We start from the raw sequence: 23,716 nt of genomic DNA on the forward strand, positions 1-23,716 counted from the left end.
GATCGATTTTTGTCTGTGAATTTCGCTTGAAGATCACTGGCCTAAGCAGTTCAAATGCTGGTTACATGTCGCCAAACCCAATGCGTGCGTAAGGAATGCTAATTTGTGACGATTTTGTTGAATGAATTTGTGACGAATGTTCAATACGAAAGCTACATGCAAGCGCGTACTGAAGTTTATTGAAATAAATACAGCTTCGAATTTGACTAAAATGGGATAAGAGAAATGACTGACGACTGGGACTCTTTTGCGCGCCTGGCGAGTAGCTGACAGTCACTTGTTTGTTTAAAAAGTTACGTGCAATGCTAATTTGGCATACATGTCCACTTTTCTATATTTGTATGTATGTGTGTATGCATGTAGGTGTGTGTACGAAATGCGGGCGACATACAGGCTAATTAACTCTAAAAGCTATCCATTTCACTGGCCATATTTACCTGGTAACCGCTTTTATATGATACAACTGAATGCAATTTGGTATTAGAAAGTTTGTCGCGCCAAGGAAGTGTTTAACAATAATAACCAGCAGCATTTTAAAATATATTAATGTAATATTTAAAGATATTTAAAGTAATTACAGGCATATACAGCAGAAATATGTGTCACCTAGCGAGCTTCATAAGGCTTTCCATGTGGGCTTATCGCATACACATGCAGATATATATTTCTTTTGCGAGTAGAAAGTAGTACGTGGCTCAGTATGGAGCTTTAAGCCAAGGGAAATCTATCTATCAGCATCCAATGCTACCACCTTTCAGTACTATGCTTGAGTGAAACTTCTTCAGCTGCCGACTCGCAAGTTTTGTGCTGCGGTTACTGCTTCCTTGAGCTTCCGTACGCAGCCATGATGAGTTCTTTTGAGTTAAAGCTTCATGGTGCGGTATAAGAAAAGGCTCAAGGTGTAATTGCGCGACTAAAAGCTGGGTACGGCAATGTTGGAGTGTCTTTTTCATCAACAAGTCTTGCATATGAGAAATGAGCTGGCGTGTTTAAGGGTAAAGAAATATTCAGCCACTCTCACCAAGTTCGAGCCGCACGCGAGAAATGCAGATATGATATTTTAAGAGCTATAGGAAAGTTTTTCAAAAAAACACACGTAAAATTCAGAAAAATGCATGAAATTTTTATTTAAATCGATAGTACAGTCCATATAATTTAATGTTTGTGGATTATTTCATGCAATTGTTGACCGCGTCTGCGCTTCAAATGGTGCATCCGCTTAGTCCAATTTTGGTATACTCTTTCCAATATTTCGGCCGGTATCTCACATATAAATGCTTTAATGTTGTCTTCCAATGCGTTAGTTGAAGCAGGCTTGTCTGAATAGACATGAGCTTTAACATAGCCCCACAAAAAATAATCTAAAGGCGTTATATCGCACGATCTGGGTGGCCAATTGACAGGTCCCGAACGTGAAATAAAATGTTCACCGAACTCGCCTCTCAACAACTCCATTGTTACGCGTGCTGTGTGGCATGCTGCTCCGTCTTGTTGAAACCACATGCCATGCAAGTCAAGCTTTTGCATTTTGTGCAAAAAAAAGTTGGATATCATTTCACGGTAGCGCTCACCATTCACAGTTACGTTACGAGTCGCAGCATCTTTGAAGAAGTACGGTGCAATGATACCTCCAGCCCATAAACCGCACCAAACTGTGACCTTTTCTGGATACATTGGTATTGCAATTCTTCCGGCTGAGCTTCACTCCAAAATCGACAGTTCTGCTTATTTACGTACACATAAAAAAATGGATCTTCGGCCAACTTTCCAAGAGCCCATTCACCAAAAATTCTGTGTTGCGGTAGGTCGTTCGGCTTCAATTCTTGAACCAGCTGTATTTTGAAAGGCTTCACACCTAAATCCTTTCGCAAAATCTTCCACGTTGTTGAGTAACAGAGGCCCAATTGCTGCGAACGGCGACGAATCGATAATTGATGGTCATCATTAGCACTGGCCGATACAGCTGCGATATTTTCTTCAGTTCGCACTCTACGTAAGCGTGTTGGTGGTTTGATGTCCAATAATGTAAATTTGGTTCTAAATTTCGCCACAATGGCTCGAATAGCCGCTTCAGTGAGTCGATTAAACTGACCATAAAATGGAAGAAGCGCGCTATAAAATTTCTTAACAGAACACGCATTTTTGTAATAAAATTCAATAATTTGCAAGCGTTGTTCGTTTGTAAGACGATTCATGGTTAAATTATAGACCAAACTAAAGATGTTTGACAGTGACACAAAACACGAAACGTGCGTCAGCTGTTTAAACCAACTGTTTAAAAAGATAATAGCTAAAAAATCACCCGTTAGTTACTGCTGAATTTATTTACGGGTCGCGCGGTCTTACTCAATCACCCAGGATCGTTTTGAGCTACCACCGCACTCATCTCTGCCATCCAATCTCTGCTATCGCCAGATTTTATTAAAAATTGATGCACAATACGTTGCGTATAACTCGGTCTGGGTCCAACCAATTCTGTTGACTAATGTTTGAATGAACCATATTTTAATAATTTGTTTATTACTAGAATTCGAGCTAGACATGAGTGAGGTGACAATATACATACCTGGTCGGAGAAATTGCTTACGGTTCTTTACATACTGATGATTGAAAACTTGGCGATAAAGTGGGCTTTGTTGTCCACTGTAAGAAGATTCTTAGTTTAAGGCTACTGTACGAAGTCGAGAGTAAGTATTTTTGGCTCGTCTTCCTAATCGCTGTAGCGTATTTCAGCCCAAAATTCGAGGTAGCTGTCAGGTTGAGCAAAAATGTTACAACCTTAAGATAAGTCTATATTTATTCTGATAGTCAATCGGCGATCAAATCTCTTGGCGGGATGTCGGGCATCTTTGAGCGTGATAGCGGAATATTTCCATATCTATTTGACATGGGTGTCAGGGCACAGTGACAAACCAGGGAACTGTAAGGTAGACAAATTAGCGAGAGAGAGCACTCGCCTCCCTCTTGGTATGGAGATTGTAGCTATATCCCTCTCAACCTAAAAACTGCATGTACAAGTATGAGAGTATTGCCACTACAGGCAACACGAGATGGGTTGATTGTCTGATTGTAACGCTACAAAAAGAATGTAGGTGCTACTTAATCGATCAAGCAAAAACGTATCTAAGTTAGTTGCTTCGATCGCAGGCCACTGTGTTCTAGGTCGCCATGCTCAACAATTGGATATACCTCATTTCGACTATTGCAGAAGCTGCAAGAATGAGGAGGAGGAAGCGTCTATAAGACATCTTCTCGGTCACCGTCACGCGCGGCATGCCATTAGGTTTAGATACTTCGGCTTATCATTCTTAAATGATACTGATGACCTTAGGGATTTAGGGTGTCAGTCTGATCAATGAGTTTGCACTTCAAACAAAATGGTTTAACGAGGAGTAGCCGGTAAACTGGTGCTGTGGCATCCCAATGGATCGGCAATGGTACCTGCTTATCTACCTATGTTGCTCGTATAGGTGTTTTTCATTTTAGCAATAACAAAAAATATATATATTTATATCCAAAACACGCCACAAAACACAAAAAAGTGTTTCAAACGTCAAGGCAAGGCCCCATCCTGCGAGACCTATGCTTCCGAATGACGCAGTATTACCTCTCGCCAAATTGTAACTAAATTCCTGGTACTTAATTGTCGCACCTCGTGCGTGTCTAGTTATCAAAATATTTCTAGTTTACTTTGTGTACGATTTGTGTGGTCCTCTCATCAAAGAATGAATGTACCGCAGTCGTAAATGTGAGTCTAAGCGAGTTTAATCAGTGCAATATTGAGGAAATTTGTTGTCTTTGATAAATATTAGACCACACACGCGATCCTGAGCATACTAGATATGTGTAACAATGAAGTGGTAAACTCAAGAGAGGAGTGGATAAGAAGTAAAGGCGTTTTAATTGACAACACAAACTATCCTTGTGTTTGTTCGGTCCACTCAACTGTGTGCATGAAACCAATAAGTCAACACGCCGAAGACGGCAGAAGCTGAGAAGAACACTAAACAAAAATTTCTGCTCAGCAGGTTCAATGAACTCAGAAATCGAATGCGATATCGCTTGTGTGTATGCATTCGGAGGCAGATTGAAAATTTGAGACAATTTTATTTAACGATCTTTTTGAATGTGCCGCATTTTCAAGCCATCGACTATGTTGAAAAGCAAATTAGCGTATTTGGCTTGGAATCAACTTAGGCAGAAGTCTCTGAAATGAACGAATTGCCATGCTGAGCTGGAGTTAGGCGGCACTCAAGGAGGGGTCCTTCTTTGACGTTAAGTCCTCATTAGTGCTAGAGTGGATCGAGAAATTGAATTGGTTAGAAATGCACCACGCGGCTTATATGTGTGCCAGGTCAAAGGGATGTAACTGGGAATGAAGTAGCCGGTGCATTGGCTAGAAAAGCAGCGGTTTCGTTATTAAAAGGAGCCGAGTCTTTCCTTGCGATTAGACAACATACTATCAAGGAGAAGTGTAGCAATGAAGTGCTAAGACCACGAAGCCTAAGTTAAGGCTACGCCAGGCAGCATAATCAAAAGAGGTTCGGACAGCCTTCACCTTAAAGACAAAATTAGAATACTCACGCGCATTCTCACAGGTCACTGCAGACTGCGTTGCCATCTGCACAAGATTGAGATATGGTCCACTGACTCCTGTCGGTTCTGCGACTAGAGGCTCCAGCACACCTTCTTCTCGAATGTGATGCTATAGTGGGAAGAAGGATGAGATATCTAGGCCAGATGCGGGCGGAAGGCACTTCAACTCAGATTTACCTTAGCTTGAGGTTCTGAGGGAGCTGGGGTTGGATGAGGTATTGTATGAGTAGAGGGCACAGAAGACCATGAGTCCAAGGAAAAATCGCATTTTCATTTATCTATGCAGTCACTTGGATCGGAAAACCCACATACAATCGTCAACAAGCCAATGAACTCTGGACGTGTGACTGTTTGGTATTTCATGTAAAGCATCAAACATTCGTTGTTTTACAAAAAAAAAACAAAAAACTATCCATCCCCCTTAAATACTACTAAAGTAATCAATGAACATAAATTTTGTTCGAAGTTTTATTTAATCTTCCGTAAAAGAAAGCACTGACTCTTTGGACTAGTACAGGTGTTGTCTTCAGCAAAGACCATAAAAGACAATAATGCGTTTAAACAATTAGGAAAGAGGAAGAGCAGTAGAGTATTGGACCATCCGCCGTTTTGCCCCTAAACATCACAGTTTTTTTATATTGCATTGAATATTTGGCACTTTGAAATCAAGTTGATGTGAATTATTTGAAAAAAAAAAATCTTATAAAAGTTCGTTTGCCATTAATATTGTCTTTAGGAGTCGATAATAAAATTTAATGGTGCATATTTTTCTGGAACATTTTAACCCAATATTTCCTACCCATATGGGTCATTTGCACGTGTTTTCAAAAATATGCAAATTATTAAGTTTGTAGGGTGGTTGAAGGGTTAAAAATATTATATTTGGCGAAAGATTTTAGTAGAGGTCTTCTTAGACAAAAACACTGTGCGATAAAGCACAACAAAGCATCATTAATTTTCTTCTAACACTATTAAACCTATCGTGCTCGCCATCTACTCCAATGAATTGTAGAAATCTTGAGCCATCCGGTTCGGGTGGTTTGCCTATTAGACTATTACTCCTAAAAGGGATACTAATGCATTTAATTTGAACATAAAGATGGGACACGCTATCCAGCCGGTGGCGCTCGGTGTAACTCATATGTCTACTATGACAATCCAACAAGTAAAGGGTGATCAATGTAGAGGTATCGGATTTTAAATTGAAATAAAATAGCGAAAATTCAACGATTTTCTTAAGGGGTTAGCGGTAGTCAGAGTCCCGAAAAAATGATGACTTTGAATAATTTTTTTTGCTAGTCAGTTGCTTTATTTTACAAAAATTAAAAACATAGCATTAATATATTATGTTTCGAACAGACTGTAGCAAAATTTCAAAAAATAAATAAATGATTGCAAAAGTTATCGCTGTTTGTGTGGAACCCGGTTCTCCTGAAGTTTGCGTACATTGCGGTGATCATCACAAGTCCTTGGAAATTCATTTAAACCAGTCGGACAAGAGAAATTAGTTTTATTAATAGATATTCTTGTGCCTGATTGAAGCTTTTTTGCAAAATTAACAATATGGCGGCTTCAAAGAAAGTAACCGACAATTAATTGTTAAAAAAAAATCGAAATTTTTCAAAAAAAAATTCTTCGATCAAGCACGAGTTTTTTATGTTCTTCAAAAGCAGTATAAATTTTATTGAAATCTACCAAGCGGTTTTTAAGTTACAGTGATCACCAGTTCAAAAAACAAAGTTTTGGGAAAAACTCATTTAAAGTTTTGCTAACTAACTCGAAAAGTCATCCCTTTGGTGCTGGATCATTGTGGACTAGGTTGGCGGACCTTTTTCTACTCACATTCCCTCCAGGGATGAGTGGGCGGGGTGCAACATTTGGCGGCAAGGCATGGCAAACATGTTCACGGATGGCTCGAAGTTGGACGGAAGGGCTGGTGGTGGAGTATTATGTAAGGAGCCTCCCATCAAACTTAAACTTAGGCTCCCGGACCACTGCAGTGTTTGCCAAGCGGAGGTATCCGCAAGTAAGGAAGCGGTGGACTGGTTGCTTACTTCGGTAATTACCGTTAAGCAAGTAAATATTTACTCCGATAGCCAATCGGCAATTAGGGCCTTGGGCTCGCTCTTTGTGCGTTCGAGATTGGTCGGAGAATGTCTGGCTTCTCTCTCGATTGCATCCGAATACTTCGTCATCAGGCTCATTTGGGTTCCCGGTCACAGCGGCATAGAGGGAAACTGCTGGGCTGGTGAGCTGGCTACACAGGGAACTTTGGAGACGATTTCGTCGTGAAATGAGAGAATTGGGGTTCCCCTGAGAACTTGTGGTCTGCTCCTGGAAAGATGGGCCTCGAGTCAACTCAGCGAGTGCTGGGCTAGTGCGCAAACGTGCAAGGTCGCTAGATCCTTCTGGCCACGGGTAGATCGGGGACGCTCCCCGAACTAGGGAACTCCTAAGGCTAACAAAGCCGCAGCTCTCGAATTTGGTGGGCATCCTTACCGGACATTGTCCGTTAGGTGTTCATGCCGTGAGACGTGGGATTGCCTCAAGTCCGTTCTGCAGAAACTGTCTAGAGGACGAGGTGGAATCATCTCAACACCTTCTTCTCAGCTGCCCTGCCCTCGACTGGCAAAGACTTAGACATCTGGGCTCTCACTTTTTCGCTACGCCTGCGGATATAGCCGGTGTAAATATCATAAATTTCGTGAAGTTCATCAGTAGCTTGTTGCGGCTAACTACGAACGCAAATCAGCCACCGTCGGCGTCGTCGTAAAATATATGGTCATCATCGTCTATAATCCCAAGGCTCCTTCTGCCTTCCCTTCTCCTTTCTCCTCTCCCCTGTATGGCATCACAATGGACGAATTTTGAATACAATATTTGTCCAAGTGTGCCCTAAACTAGGGCAGCCATTTAACCTAACCTAACTCGAAAAGTATTTGTTGGATTCATTTCAAATTTACACACCATATTTTTAAGATATTATACTTTGAGAAAATGCAAAAAAAAAAAAAAATCGAATGTTTTGAAAATTCTGACTACCCCCAACCCCTTAATACAATTGCACGACTTATTGTTGTTGTTGTTGAGGCGTAAGAATTTCCATGATGAAATGTCAATGAATACTGAAAAAAATTATATAATATATTGAGTTTGTCAGTAGCCATGCGTAATCTGTCAAACAAATGCTATTGGAAAAAGTACCTCCAATCGGATCACCCTTTATAATGCGCGTTGTTTCTAGCTCAAGATTTACTTATCAGACGCTTTTAGCATGGGCTTAGGCCGAAATGTGTTCTTCTCACCATAAAATGTATCTTCAATATTTGTATGTATGTAAAGGTGTAAAAATCAACTATTCTCATTTACTTTTTTTCTGCCTCGTAACTTGCACAAGAAATTATTTTTAATAGTTACTTTTTAAATCACTTAATGGCTACGCGCTTGCTAAGATGCTAATAAAAGTGAGTGCAGTATAAAATAAGAAGAGAAAACATAAAAAAAAAATCAGCACACAGCCGCTAGACACTTGTTCTGCATTTTTCACGTCTGAGCCATAGATTAGCTCCACAGCGAAAGGAGACAATGCTAGATAAGTGGAATTCAAGCCGCATTTATATATACATGTATACACACCTCTACACACACACACACACACACACACACACACACACACACACACACACACACACACACACACACACACACACAATTTCATATTAGACGCATTTATAACGCATGACTGCTTGTGCGTTGTCAAAGGCATCCATTGTTTCAACTCATCAACTACCTGTTCAAGTTATGTGACGTTATCTCTATGTCTGTCTGTTCTCAGCCTCTACCCCGCCGCTAGGTGCAATTCACTACAACGTCCAGCTTCCACAACCCCAAAAACAAACAAACAAACAAGCAAACAAAAAACGGCATTAACCTATTTAAATGTTTTTGGGCATTGAGTTCAGTGACAGGTTGCTTGTCTAACCGAAGTAGCTAAGAAATTGACGATCATTGAGAGTCATTTAAAAAATGTTTTGGTTTATAGAAGAAAACAAAAAATTTAAATTGAAGAAATTGAAAACCACTCATTTAGAAGTCAAAGATCTTTGGTTCAAATTCACTACATCGCGCGCAGGTACTTCAGTTGCTGAAATTTAACGCTTGAGATATTAAATTTGTCTACATTTACTTTTTTTATTTTTTTTTCATTTTTCCAAATTGGCTGCGGCGCTGTTCACCAACTACTTAGGGGCAAATTGATTTTGATGGAGTGATTGATTGTGTTGGTTGTTTTTGTTTGATATGAAAGATTACTTTTTCTTCCATCTCATTCAGGTTTTTTCACAGCTTATTTTACAATGGAAAATTTTTGTAATGAATTTTTTTTTTCGCTTAAATACAAATGAATTCTTATGACGCACCGGTTTGACGCATGACAGCAAGCAAAAAACTTTCACTTGTGGTAGAAAAACGCCTAAGAATGACTTCATCTTAATGCACTTCAATGTCTGTCATTTTTGGCATTTCTTTTGTCTGACTCTTACATTCAAGCTATAACTTGGGGCAGCTCAGTGGCTTAAAGTTAGAAGGTAGTTTTTTGATGCAAGAAATGGAAGCAAAATTTCATAGTTTACGTTTATACACAAACCTTGGATACAATTTTTCATTTCCCAATCAATGCTTCTTTTTATTGAAGTGCGCAGTCTATTGATTTCCAGCAGTGAAAGATTTTCAATTTTATTAATTTACTTATTTATTTCTTTATTAATCAACAAATAGGATGCTTTTAGACTAAAGGATAGAGGAAAACAAATATGTTTGAGTAGGGTCTTATAAGTAACTTCTTAAAAGTAGACTTTGAGTAAGAAAAACTAAATTCTTCGCAGAAGAATAATGAATTAGCAGCTAATTTTTTAAATATTCAAGTTGAAGGTATGGTAGTGATTCTTCCTCGCCAACTTCGAAAAAACTTTAAGAATTATATCAATTTAATTAAGACCCAGCGCATGGACTCCTAGCGGTGAATCAATTTCTTCTTACTACTGTGAGCAAAAAGTAAGGTGAATTTGGTTGTAAAATGAAAAATCTTTATTCATTCTTGTAAATCAATTTCATCCCCTTCAAAATAATCCCCTCTCGATGAAATACACTTATGCCAACGATTTTTCCAATCCCCGAAACATGTCAAATAGTCCATTTCCGGTATAGCCATCAGCACCTTCTTCGATTCAGCTTTTATCTCCTCAATCGACTCGAAACGCGTTCCCCGGAGTGGTCTCTTGAGTTTTGGGAATAGCCAGAAGTCACACGGAGTGGTTGCGGAACGTTATGCGTGGAATTTTTGGCGAAATGGTCACGAAGAACGAGTGCAGGGTGAGACGGTGCATTATCGTGATGCAAAAACTAAGAGTTGTTGGCCCATATTCTGGTCTTTTTATACGAATTGCTTCACGTAAACGACGCATAACGCTCAAATAATATTCCTTATTAACGGTTTGGCCAGATGGAAGGAATTCATAGTGCACCGCACCACGAAAATCGAAACAAACTGTCATCATGACCTTTATTTTTGAACGACTTTGACATGATCTTTTCGGTCTGGGCTCGCCTTTAGCACGATATTCGTTTGATTGGTCGGTTGTTTCAGGGTCGTAAGCATACATCCAAGTCTCATCTCCCGTAATGATGCATTTGAGCTTGTCCTGATAGTCTGAAAGCATTGTTTCACACACATCAACGCGACGACTTTTTTCCAAGAAATTGAGAGTTTTCGGTATCAAACGAGATTTGACTCTTCGTAGGCCCAAATGGTCTTTCAAAATGGTTTTCACAGATCCTTCTGATATTCCGATCATATCAGTAAGGTCTTTAACAGTCAACCGACGATTTTTGAGCACTAACTCCTTCACTTTATTGACGTGTTGGTCATCTGTTGAGGACGATGGTGGTCCGGAGCGCTCCAAGTCATCAACACGTTCTCGACCCTCTTTGAAGTCTTTGTACCACTTATAAACATTTTTCTGTGACATGGTCGAATCACCAAATGCTTTCTGCAACAAGCGAAATATCATTCCGCAAACAAAATTTGATGGCACTTCTCTGCTCAATCAAATCAGACATTGTAAAAATCGAAAAATGCACTCTTGGTCGTTTGGTAAACACAAGCGTTAATATATTACTGATAATGACATTCACATGAAAGTTGGCCCAGATGTTATTAACAGTGCTGCCAACTCATGAAAAAAATAACTAGAGCGAAATTTTAATCCCGCGAAGTTTAACAAATAAATTCACCCTACTTTATGCCCACAGTTTTGAGTATTTTCCGACCGCTTTTGATTAACTCTTGCTACAGAAAGCCTAAATTGTCCAAATGTGGTTACGCAACACGAAAATAGTTATAATAAAAAGATGTTTGAAAATAGTTATAATAAAAAGATGTTAAAATGGTAAGTAGGTAGGATAGGATAGGGGAAGTGGCTGACCACGCGAGGCAGCCTACTTGGGCAAATAAACAAAATTCGTCCATTGTGATGCCATACAGTGGGTGGCGTTGGCAGAAGAAATAGAACCAAACAGGTTACAAAAGGCAAAAAGGGGCTTTGGATTAGACGATGACGTCCAACAGTGGCTAATTGCGTTCGTATTAACTGCTTGAAGCTCCTGCGGAATTTCACCAGGTGTGTGATACTTAAACCCGTAATATTCGCACTGCGAATAGTGAGAGCTCAGATGTCTAAATCTTTACCCGACGAGAGCAGGGCAGTTAAGAAATAGGTGCTGAGATGATTCCAGATTAGCCTTAGAAGAGCCCTCGAGCGCACCTGATCTACCCGTGCCAAGAAGGAACTCACGACTTTGCAGGTTTACTCACTAGCCCAGTGCTCGCTGAGTTGACACGAGATCCATTATTCCAGGCATAGATCACTGGTTCTCAAGAGAGCCCCTCGTTTTGCGATGAAACCGTCTCTAGTGTTCCCTGTCTAGCCAGCTCATCAGTCCAGCAGGTTCTCTCTATGCCACTGTGCTCGGGAACCCAGAAGATCTTAATATCGAAGTATTCGGATGCAGGTAAGAAAGTAAGAAGGTTAAAATGTCTTACGATAATTTCAAAGAGACAAATTACCGATGATTAAAAACTCGCACAGGTTAAAATGAAATCGGGAGAAGGCTTAGTTTAAGCTAATACTTGCTGATTTGGCATAGATACTCGTACATTGCGAACACCTATACTCGTGAGCATTAAGGCAGATCGCTTTGGGTTCATTTTGAAAGTCAGTTAAAATCGCTACGGCAGTGAAAAGTCTGAGAAAGTAAGATCTGAAAAGTTTTCTATGTGAAGCCTCTGGGTTTAAGGATGGTTTTGATAGATTTACGTGCTCAAGGCAGCCATAGTGTGTGTATTAGCGGTCTTTTCCGAGTCCCAAAAGTCCCGGGATTGTTGAAAAATAATCGGGATTTGTACTCTTTAATAAAGTATATGAAATGGAGACAAAAAAATCCTCTTTTATGGCAAAAAAGTAACTTTGAAAAGGACTTTGCGTTAACAATACTTTTGTGCTGTTTGGTTTTTCTGGGGTTTTTTTTTGTGTTTTCAGTGTTCAACTTTTTAGAGACTGAAATATTAATAATCGTATTGCATCCAAAAATATTAATGTAATATGAGTGAACGAGTTAAAATGTTGCAAAATAGCAAATATCTAAATCTCGCGATCAAGGCATCCCGGGGAAATGCCGACAATTTCGGGATCGTAAAAATCGAAAAAGTTTACATTCCTGGTTTCGTACCAAAGTGTGTATTTTTTAACTCAAACTTTCATTCTAATGACGCTTAAGGCCTTAATAGCGAATATCTAGATACCGGGATCCCGGAAATTTCGAGATCGAAAAAATGTACACCTTTAGTTTGCACCAAACGTGTGTGTTTCTCAACTCAAACTTCCATCTTTTTGATGCTTAAGGCCTTAATAGCAAAAATCTAAATTTCGGGGTCTCGGAAAAGTCCCAAAAAATTCGGGATCGAAAATATTATATGTACATTCGTAGTTTGCACCGAACGCGTGTTTTTTCAACTCAAACTTCCATCTCTTCCATTTTGATGCTTAAGGCCTCAACAGCGAATATCTAAACCTCGGGGTCTCAGAAAAGTCCCGAAAATTTCGGGATCGTAAAAATAGCAAAAATTAATTTCCTAGCTTGCACCAAACGTGTGTATTTATTAACTCAAACTTCCGTTCTTTTAACGCTTAAGGCCTGTGGGGGGAATATCTTCCCAACTCAGAGCCTCCGGTAAAAGGTCATTTGTGTAAAGCTTTTCCCTAAAATATATCTAAATTCACACAATGTTCAGTATTTTTAGATGAGAAAACAAAAACAATGAAACCTTAAGTGTTAATGCGTGACACTTCCCTCACACAACCCTCGCCAACCCGTCCGCTAAAAATTGCCGTGAGTTTAGCCCGCCAGAAAGCGAAATTGTTTGTGAATTTTGTTGCTACTTTTTTATGGCTTTTTAACACATACTTAAGCAAACGCTTGCTTGCCCAGTACTACATATAAACATGCATAGATGTATGTAAGTGCCATACATATGTAGATATGTATGCCTGTAAGCAATTACCGCCGCTTCACAGCTATTTGTTTGTTGCGTATCTTTTTCACTTTTTAAAGTCGTGTGAATATTTCATTTTTCTCCTCGAAAAATTTCTACCTGAGAGAAAGTCACAGCTGCAAAGATATTTGTAGAAAATTAACAAAACAAAAAAAAAAGAAATAAATAAACATACAAATTGTGGCTTGTTCTAAAACGCCAAGCTATGCATTTCGAAATGAATGGAAATTGAATTAAAAGAATTTGTGGAATTTTAATTCATGCAGTTGAAAAATTTTTTGTGTTTTAGTGAGCTTTGATGGAGGCTTTCAAAAGTGTCAAATGTAATAGAGAATATAATAAATTGGAATGTGCATTGAAGTACCTTACGAAATGAGGCTGGTTGTAGTTTGACGAGGAAGCATAGTTCAGTTGATATCAAAGTTTGGCAGGAGGGTTTCGAGAACGATTTGATCACAAAGCGTCTCTGCTGATACATTTACTATGTTGTTGCTCTTTCTGCTATTGATGCTACTGTAATAAATTTTTTTGGATAACGCAGAATGACAGCAGACAATTGAAGAGATTCATAAGCCTTGCTTGGAGAGCCGCTAAACGATTTCTGCAATTCAATCGAAAGCTCCTATTAAGACTACTTGATAGAATTGAGTTTTATTGCCCAATTGTGAATTATAATGGCGAGGCAAGACTTTGGAGATGGAAAGACTAGAACATATCCTATTTGGCTCGATTGTCCACATATCCACATAATAAAATACACAGACTCATACACCTTGAAGTCTATGCAAATTGAGAAATGAAACTCCGTCTTTCTTTTTCTTCTTGATTGGAGCGATGATCGCTTAAGCGATTTTGTTCGATTTAAACAAAGCGCCCTAGTCGTTTCGTTCTCGTGCTAACCGGCGCCAGTTGGACATACCAAGCGAAGTCAACTCCTTGTTGTTGTTGTTGTTGCAGCAGCATAAACATTTCCCATACATATACGGGGAATGTTGCTGAAGTGACAGTCCTTCGCCGAATATAAATCCGAGTTCTTCCGGTTACTTCCGGGTCGTTCGGGTTACAACCGATCTTTTCAAAGACGCATGCCTCTTTCTGTGCTATCACCAGCTGGTACCACATCAAATATTTTCCAAGTCGAAGCATTTGTCCCCATTTGGACGTCATAACCCAGCCAAGGGAGCCGATACTCGTCGTTACCAATGTGCAAAGATCAAAAATCTTCCGCAGAATCTTTCTCTCAAACACTCCAAAGGACGCCTCGTTGGTTGTTGTCATCGTCGAAGCTTTTGCGCCATACGTTAGAACGGGCATGATGAGAGCCTTATAAAGTAGTAGTTTTCTACGTCGAGAGAGGACTTCACTACTCAATTGCCTACTAAGTTCAAAGTTGGCAAGAGCTATTCTCGGTTGGAGTTCATGGCTGATTATCGGTGTTAGTGCTGGTTCTTAGATAAACGAAGTCTCTTACAGCTTGGAAATCATAACTGTAAACAGAGACGACCGCCGTAGCCGAATGGGTTGGTGCGTGACTACCATTCGCAATTCACAGAGTGAACGTCGGTTCGAATCTTGGTGAAACACCAAAATTAAGAAAAACATTTTTCTAATAGCGGTCGGCCCACGGCAGGCAATGGCAAACTTCCAAGTGTATTTCTGCCATGAAAAAGCTCCTCATAAAAATATCTGCCATTCGGAGTCGGCTTAAAACTGTAGGCCCCTCCATTTGTGGAACAACATCAAGACGCACACCACAAATAGCAGGAGGAGTTCGACCAAACACCCAAAAAGGGTGCACGCGCCAATTGTATATACATATATATAAACAGAGACGTGGGTGCCAATAAGCGAGCGCGCCGACTATTTCTTTGATAACAGGAGGTATTTAGTTTAGTCCTCGTTCACCACCAGATCCATTCGCCTTGCCTCTTTATCCAGTTTGGAGAAGGTCGAACTAATAACGCGGTTCTGCCTGAGCGATTAAGTTCTGCGGCGCGCACGATCTTTCCCAGCATCAAGTTAAAGAAGTCACACAACAGCGACAGGGTGACTGTCTGAAATCTTGTTTGGTCTCAAACAGCTCGGGGAGGTTCTTCCCAATTCTGACGGCGCTGCTGCTATTGAGCAACGTCATCTTACAAAGCCGTATTAGTTTTGCGCGGATACCAAATTTGGAAATCGAGACAACTCTTCTTCGCGCTGTCGAATGCAGCTTTGAAGTCGACGAAAAGATGGAGTATGTCGCTTCCCTTTTCCTGGGTCTTTTCCTTATGTTTGTAAAACCGAACATCACAAACGTCTAGAGCCGCAACAAAGGTTTTCGGCCGCTCCTTTACTGGTATTTTTCCATATAACCTGGGGAAGTAACAAGTTTTAATGTTTCTATGAGCTTTGATTTTTTAAGAAAAACAATTATATTTACTACCTCCACATTTTTATGTCAGATTTAAAGTCTTGAACCATCTCAGTTATTTCGTTTGGCCATTGTTATTCAAAGACATGGACGGTCAATTCTTGCTCATCCACACTCGATGTTTACAGTTTTTTTTTTTTCTATCTTCTTTAGTGCTGCCACAAATTCTCCAGTGCTAAATAACTATTTAACCGGTTCTTGAGAAAATTAAATCCAATCGAAAAAAATCGAGAAACTTAACTGCCTGTTCCATAATCCTTACATTAACAGTTAGTCTAGAAAACGGTCCGAATAGAAGTATTTTCTTGCAGATATTTTCTACTCGTCTACGAGGTAGATCGGCGTTTCCAAAATTCCATACAGCTTTGGGGATACCAATCCCCTTATCATACCATACATACTCCTCACTTTAATTTCTAGAAGCGATGTCAAAGCATGCGGCAGTACTTCTTGTAAATTCTACATATGTATATGTATGTATGTATATATGTATGTACGTACGAATTCATCTGTGTGCAGGCGCATGCATGTAAATGGCACTTAATGCCTACTGACAGCTTCTTTTCGCCATTGCAGCTGTGCAGATTTATGTATGTTCGCCAACAAACGATTTTGAATGCTGTGGCATTTACGGCATGCCAACAGATCCCATAACAACAAAGGCATCAGCAGCAGTAACGAAGTCAAAATCAGCCCATTTGTGTTGCTTTAGGGAATGTCTTATGATATTTCGACTGCGCAAACAATATCGAAAATTCCAACCGAAACCTGTTGGCACCCAAAGAGGTGTGGCAATTTCGCAAAATATTTGTATGTACTTAAAATCTAAATACGAGTATGGCCATGCTTTGGCCAAGCTGGAAATTGTTTTGCAGATACCTACTCGCAGTTATACTTATATGTATGTATGTGTATGTATGTATACCTGCAGTAGAAGAATGGTGCGGTCGTTTAAAGAGCTAGTTTCATATCTGTTTATTCGGTTACTATCTGCCCACTAGTGCAAAACGGATCCAGAGTGGCAGAGATCGAAACTAATGTTGCCGTCTAAAAAAGTCATGTTACGATTACGAAAGTCGATGACATGCTAAAATCACCCTTCTCGAATATGATGACAGTGGCCTTTAGATTTGACTATGCTCACGCATGTTGTCGGTCCCTAGCACGAATGACTATGGAGGGTGACACGATTTTTCAAATTTAATGAATTCGAGTTAATATGTCTTGAAACTTCTGAGCTTAATTCAGCCATGAAAAAGTTTCTCATAGAGAAATAAGCTGTCTTTCGAAGACGGTATAAAATTGCAGGTCCTTCATTTGTGAGAAAATCTCAAAATGCGCACCACAAATTCATTCAGTTTCCAAATAGCGCTCCCGCATTATAAAATAGCGTTGCCACATCCTCGTTTCCAACTTGTTTACTAGTTATTTACAGCATGACTTTATCCAGTCTGTGTGGTTCAGGAACCTTATCAGGCTGTTGACATCTAAGCCCGACAGTGGTTCGAGACTCTCACGCAGTGGTTCGCCCAGATTTGACATGGTCTCCTTCCATAAGCCAGCGCATTCACAGAGGAAATGGAAGGTTGTGAGTGAGGGCTGCTCCTGACAGACTAAAAGCCAGTTATGATTGCCGTGAGTCTCTAGGCGTTCCGTCGTTTCATGTTTATCAATGCTGTCATTGGCTTGAGGTTGTAGGTGGGCCATAACGTTCTGCTAATTTTGCATTTTGTTTGGTTTCACCATCTACAATCCGAGATTCAGAGGTATATTGAGGAAATTTTATTCTTGATTGCATCCAATGGTATGAATACCGATTCTGTACGAACGTTATTCATGGCAGATCCGTCCTTTGCTAGTTCATCTGCTTTATCGTTACCTTCAATGTTCCGATGTACTGGGACCCAGATTAAGGTAGCTTTATAGTTTTCACTCAAGGTGGTAAGGCTATTCCTACTTCGTTCCAATACCATAGAGGTGGTTGTAACAAAATCCAGGCAGCAGCTTGGCAATCCGAAAGAGTAGCGATATTGTCATTAAAAGAGAAATCTGGTATTAGTAACCTAAAAGTTTCCCCCATTTGCCAGTATTTCCGTCTGGAAGGCACTGCAGGCATAAGGAAGATGTCACACCAAAGTATGTAATCTCATAGCTAGGATGGGCTCTGAGGCCAACTTCTTTGGTCCCGAGCTCGTTCTGCCACTCCCTTCTGTAGCCATCAAAGCCACGGTTAGGAAGCGGATTAGTTTAATTCACAAGCTAGTTTGGCAGGCTGAGAAAGGCTGCAGATTTGACAAAATTGATGTTACCTGTCATGTCCGACCGACTGTCGCAGATCTTCCTGTCATTGAGCGCAATAAACTGTAAGCAGCTTGTTGGACTGATGACGGGACGTTCCCACGACAGTCGGTTCTACGTTACCGGAACGACGCGGATTTATATCCGGCCATGGACTGTCACTTCAGCAGCATTCCTCATATATATATGGGGAATGTTTATGCTGCTACAACCACAACTGATGACGGGACACTTTCTATGGGCAAAGCACATGGAAAGGGTAGCAGACAGTGTACTCTGCTTAGCATGTGGAGAGCAGGATGGGACATTCTGTGCATCTGCCCGACCTTCGCTCGAATCAGGCTCTAGGTCTTTGGTACTGATGAGTTAAGAAGCGATCACCTTGGATTTCTACTCCGATTTCTTCGGAAGTCGACTAGATTTAAAGAAAATTAAAAAAGGAACCCGAGTGCGGTGTCCATTGTACTTAATGTTGTTTGAGTGCTGAACTTGATAGTTGTCCCGACAAAAAAAAAAATAAAATTTAATCTCACTATATGACTTGAGTTGGGCGGTCGCCGCAACCGAATGAATTGGTGCATGACTACCATTCAGAACTGCGGAACCAAAAGATAGAAACAGTTTTTTCTAATAGCGGTCGCTCCTCGGCAGGTAATGGCAAACCTCCGAGTGTATCACTGCAACGAAAAAGCTCCTCATAAAAATCATTTGCCGTTCGGAGTCGGCTTAAAACTGTGGGTACCTCCATTTGTGGAAGAGGAGCTCGGCTACACACCTAACAAAAGTGTACGCGCCAATTTTTTATTGATTTATTTTATTTTTAAATCAATTTGGTATGCCTTTTCTCTATCGAAGACAATTCTTGTTTGATAAACATCTTCTTTCTAAAAGGCAACCTTTCTGAAAATAGTTGGCGAGTAAACAAAAAACACTTTTACACATCCCATATATTTGATAGGTACTCTAATATTCACATAAAAATATATATGTACATTAGGCCGGGTCGATTTGTGGGGAGGCAAAAAAATCGCCCATTGCTCTGTGAAAATCATATTCTAGGGATCAAAATAAGAAACTTTGCCGAAGGAACCATACCTCTAAAACGAATTCTGATGTCCCCCAATTTGGGTCGAACTTTTAGTGTATTTTGTGGGGAGGCAAAAAAATTGCCCATTGCTCTGTGAACATCATATTCTAGGGATCAAAAAAAGATACTTTGCCGAAGGAACCATACCTCTAAAACGAATTCTGATGTCCCCCAATTTGGGTCGAACTTTTTAGTTTCTTTTCTCATGTAAAGGACAAAAATGGTGATATTTTGAAATGATTGTATGGGGAACGCCCCAGGGGAGTTCCAGGGAGTGTGCCACTGGCATGGGTGGATCGGCCGTCCAAAGTTAGTGGGGGTCGGTCATAGATTTGGACTCGATTGGAACACTCTAAATGGGTCAAAGTGGGATTTTTCGTTCGACCCGATTTGGGGGACATCAGAATTCGTTTTAGAGGTATGGTTCCTTCGGCAAAGTTTCTTATTTTGATCCCTAGAATACGATTTTCACAGAGCAATGAGCGATTTTTAGATCGACCCGCCCTAATGTACATATAATAGCTTTATATCATATCTATGCGTGTATTATTTATCGGTATTGAAATATCATTAAAAAATCTGAAGGTGAAAAATACCCAACCTCCTACTTCCACCTAAAGCCACCAACAGCGAACATGCGGCGCTCCATTCGAACTGGATATTTTTGACTTTTCTACTGCGACTCCGCAAAACCTAAAACAAGAAATAATATAAAAGCTAAAAAATGACTAATTATTACAAAAAAGAAAAAACAGCACTGGGCGAAACTGACTCTATGGCCTTCGCTCTACTATTTCCGCGCTGCTGCGGCTTCTGGTTGTAGTAACGCCGTTTAATGGCCACGATGTTATTCTAAAGCACGAGCATAATGGCATACCATAGAGCTGTCGTAAGTGGCACAAGTTCAAGCTACATACATACATATGCACATATATTGCCTTTTGTAATTTTTATTATTTCTTTCGATCTTAAACTATTCCATTTGGCATTGATTTGGAAATGAAAGTTTCCACTGCTAACATTTCTTTGTTAGTGCTTATATCGCCGCACGCGTTTGCTTGACGGACTAAAATTAGGCCAAAACTATAATCGAATTTTTAGAAGCGCAAGCAGCCAAACAAACGGAAGCTAACGTACGGCAAAGAATCCAAAGAAAATAGAAAGTTTTCTGATGACAAGTTAATGGAGTAATTTTTTGCGCTGATTTCTTCTCATTTTCGTACATTTCGTACTTAGATCAGCGTGCGAGTGTGCCGAAATTTAATATGAGTAGACTGATATGCTGAAAGTGCAAAAAACCAAAAAAAAAAAAGAAAATGTGTTAAATTCTCAAAAATTTCACTTACAATTGACTTGCGCTTTCTAAACGCTTTTATTTATTTTGCAACATTCTCTCCTCTCTTCCACAGATATGGCGCCGATCTTGTGGCAATCGACACGTATGCGGAGAATAACAGTACCTTGGCAATTGCGCGTAGCAATGATCCGAACCGTCGCGCCTCCGACAAATACTGGCTGGGTCTGGCCTCGCTGGATGATCTGCGCACCAATACGCTGGAGTCTGCCTCGGGCGCGCTCATCTCTCAATACTCTGGTTTCTGGTCGCTCAAACAACCCGATCCCATGTCCGGTGAGTGTGTAGCCGCTACATTTGCTTCGCGCATGCAATCCTGGGGTCTTGACACTTGCGAAAGTCTGCTTCCCTTCATGTGTCGCGCACCCGCTTGTCCGCAAAACTCCATACATTGTTCGAATGGCTTGTGCGTCAATCAGGCATTCAAGTGTGACGGCTCGGATGATTGTGGTGATGGCTCCGATGAGTTGGACTGCCCGGCGCAGTGTCATTACCATATGCAATCGGGCGGCGATGTGATTGAGACACCCAATTATCCGCATAAATATGCCGCGATGAGCAAGTGTAAGTGGACGCTGGAGGGTCCATTGGGCAGCAATATTATATTGCAGTTCCAGGATTTTGAAACGGAAAAGACATTCGATACCGTACAAGTGTTGGTGGGTGGACGCACTGAAGACAAGTCGGTTTCGCTGGCAACGCTGAGCGGCAAGTTGGATTTGACTATGCAGCCATTTGTGTCTGCGTCCAACTTCATGATCGTGAAGTTTACCACTGATGGTAGCGTGGAGCGCAAAGGTTTTCGCGCCACCTGGAAGACAGAGGCGAAAAATTGTGGTGGCGTGTTGAAGGCGAACCTGCAGCGTCAAACTTTGACCAGCCCCAATTATCCCAAACAATACCCTGGCGGTTTGGAGTGCTTGTACATAATCAAAGCTCAACCGGGACGTATAATTTCCATTGAAGTGGATGATTTGGATGTGGCTGAAGGGCGCGATATGCTGCTGATACGTGATGGTGAATCGCCAATGAGCCGCCCCATTGCGCGTCTGACTGGCAGCGCTGACGACAACGAGAAAGTTATTATCTCCACCGGCAATGCGTTGTATTTGTACTTCAAGTCGAGTCTTGGTGAGTCTGGCAAGGGCTTCAGTTTACGCTACATACAAGGCTGCAAAGCCACGATTACAGAACGTAATGGCACGGTCACCTCGCCGGCTTATGGGCTGGAGCCTTATCCGAAAAATCAGGAATGCTACTTTACCATACGCAATCCGAGCGGTTCACCGCTATCGCTGAAATTCGATAAATTCATGGTGCACAAGAGCGATTTCGTGCAAGTTTATGATGGCTCGTCTACAGCGGGTCTGCGTTTGCACTCGGGCGATGGTTTCACTGGCACAGTGGCGCCAAAACTCACCTTGACGGCTTCTTCAGGAGAGATGCTGATAAAATTCACTTCGGATGCGCTGCATAACGCGGCGGGGTGCGTATTAAAATTGCAAGGTATTTTACAAGTTTGTATTTTAAATGTTTATATTTACTTGCAACAGCTGGTCCGCCACCTTCTCCGCTGACTGTCCTGAGTTGAAGCCCGGCATTGGCGCTTTGGCTTCGAGTCGCGACACCGCCTTTGGCACTGTGGTGACATTCACTTGCCCAATTGGACAAGAGTTCGCTACCGGCAAGAATAAAATCGTCACCGAGTGTATGAAGGGTGGCAACTGGAGTGTCTCGTACATACCGAAATGCCAAGGTAAGCTTGAAATTTATGGCTTTTTGCGCTCAAATTCCCCATTTTAATTCTTCCCTTTCTACTACACACAGAGGTTTACTGTGGTCCAGTCCCACAAATCGACAACGGATTTTCGATTGGCTCCTCAAATGTCACATACCGTGGCATAGCCATGTACCAGTGTTATGCGGGCTTCGCTTTCGCCTCTGGCGCACCCATCGAAAAGATTTCCTGCTTACCCGACGGCCGTTGGGAGCGCACACCCACCTGTATGGCGTCACAGTGCTCACCACTGCCTGAAGTGCCGCACGCCAATGTGACACTACTCAACGGCGGTGGACGCAGCTATGGCACCATCGTTCAATACGAATGCGAATCTGGCTACGAACGCACAGGTCACCCAGTGCTGATTTGCATGTCTAACGGCACTTGGAGCGATGATGTGCCACGTTGTACACGCAAGCGTTGCTATGAATATCCGAAAATCGATAATGGTTTTGTGGTAGATGCGGCACGTCCTTACTACTTTGGCGATGATGCGCGCGTGCAATGCTACAAAGGTTACAAACTGATCGGCAGTAATATAATACGCTGTAATTCTGAGCAAATCTTCGAGAATCCGCCAACGTGCGAGGATATCAACGAGTGCACATCGACACAATGTGACTTGGCGACGACGGAGTGCATGAACACGAACGGCTCCTTCCACTGTCAATGCCGTACTGGTTTTGCCCCAACGCCTGAGTGTCGTCCAGTTGGTGACTTAGGCTTGGCTAATGGTGGCATACCCGATGACAGCATAATGACTTCGTCCAGTGAAGAGGGTTATACGAAGAGTTTTGTGCGTCTTAACTCTGCTGGTTGGTGCGGAGCCCTAGTCGAACCGGGCGCAAACTGGATTTTGATCGATCTCAAAGCGCCTACCATCTTACGTGGCTTCCGCACAATGTCCGTGCAACGTTTCGACAGCAATGTGGCATTTACCTCGGCTGTGCGGCTGCAATACACCGACGATCTGACTGATGTATTTAAAGACTACACAAATCCCGATGGCACAGCGGTGGAGTTCCGCATACTGGAACCGACTCTGTCTATTCTGAATCTACCGATGCCGATTGAGGCGCGTTATATTCGCTTCCGCATACAGGATTACGTGGGCGCGCCATGCATACGCATGGAATTGATGGGTTGCACGCGTTTGGATTGTGTGGATATTAACGAATGTGCGAAGAACAATGGCGGCTGCGATCAGAAATGTGTGAATTCGCCTGGCGGTTATGCTTGCTCTTGCAACACAGGCTACCAACTTTTCACTGGCAATGGCACAGCCGGCTTCAGCATTGAACGTTCGGAGACTGGCGAACGCGATGGCGACTCTTATCAGCGCAACAAGACTTGCGTGCCACTTATGTGCCCACCATTGCTGGAACCAGAGAACGGTAAGCTGTTGACCGACAAAAACGATCATCACTTCGGCGATATTGTAAGATTCCAGTGCAGCTTTGGCTATATTATGTCGGGCAGTGCAGCGGTGCTTTGTCTCTCGAATGGCCAATGGAATGCAACGGTGCCAGAGTGCAACTGTAAGTATTTCGAGCTATTTCATTTGCATGTGTTAATTACTT

General features: G+C 41.5%; 1 protein-coding gene across 3 annotated transcripts in view; it reads left to right on the top strand.

The window, feature by feature from the left end:
• LOC129249449 (sushi, von Willebrand factor type A, EGF and pentraxin domain-containing protein 1) overlaps window positions 1–23,716 on the top strand; it is a 135,602-nt gene that overhangs the window by 98,454 nt on the left and 13,432 nt on the right. For all 3 annotated transcript variants that reach the window (XM_054889277.1, XM_054889276.1, XM_054889278.1), the window contains exons 4-6: window positions 20,412–21,842; window positions 21,910–22,112; window positions 22,184–23,674. In XM_054889277.1, the coding sequence (XP_054745252.1) occupies window positions 20,412–21,842; window positions 21,910–22,112; window positions 22,184–23,674 (3,125 nt within the window). The remainder of the gene's footprint in view (window positions 1–20,411; window positions 21,843–21,909; window positions 22,113–22,183; window positions 23,675–23,716) is intronic.

The sequence above is a fragment of the Anastrepha obliqua genome, chromosome 5 (genome assembly GCF_027943255.1).
Source record: "Anastrepha obliqua isolate idAnaObli1 chromosome 5, idAnaObli1_1.0, whole genome shotgun sequence".
Classification (NCBI taxonomy): domain Eukaryota; kingdom Metazoa; phylum Arthropoda; class Insecta; order Diptera; family Tephritidae; genus Anastrepha; species Anastrepha obliqua.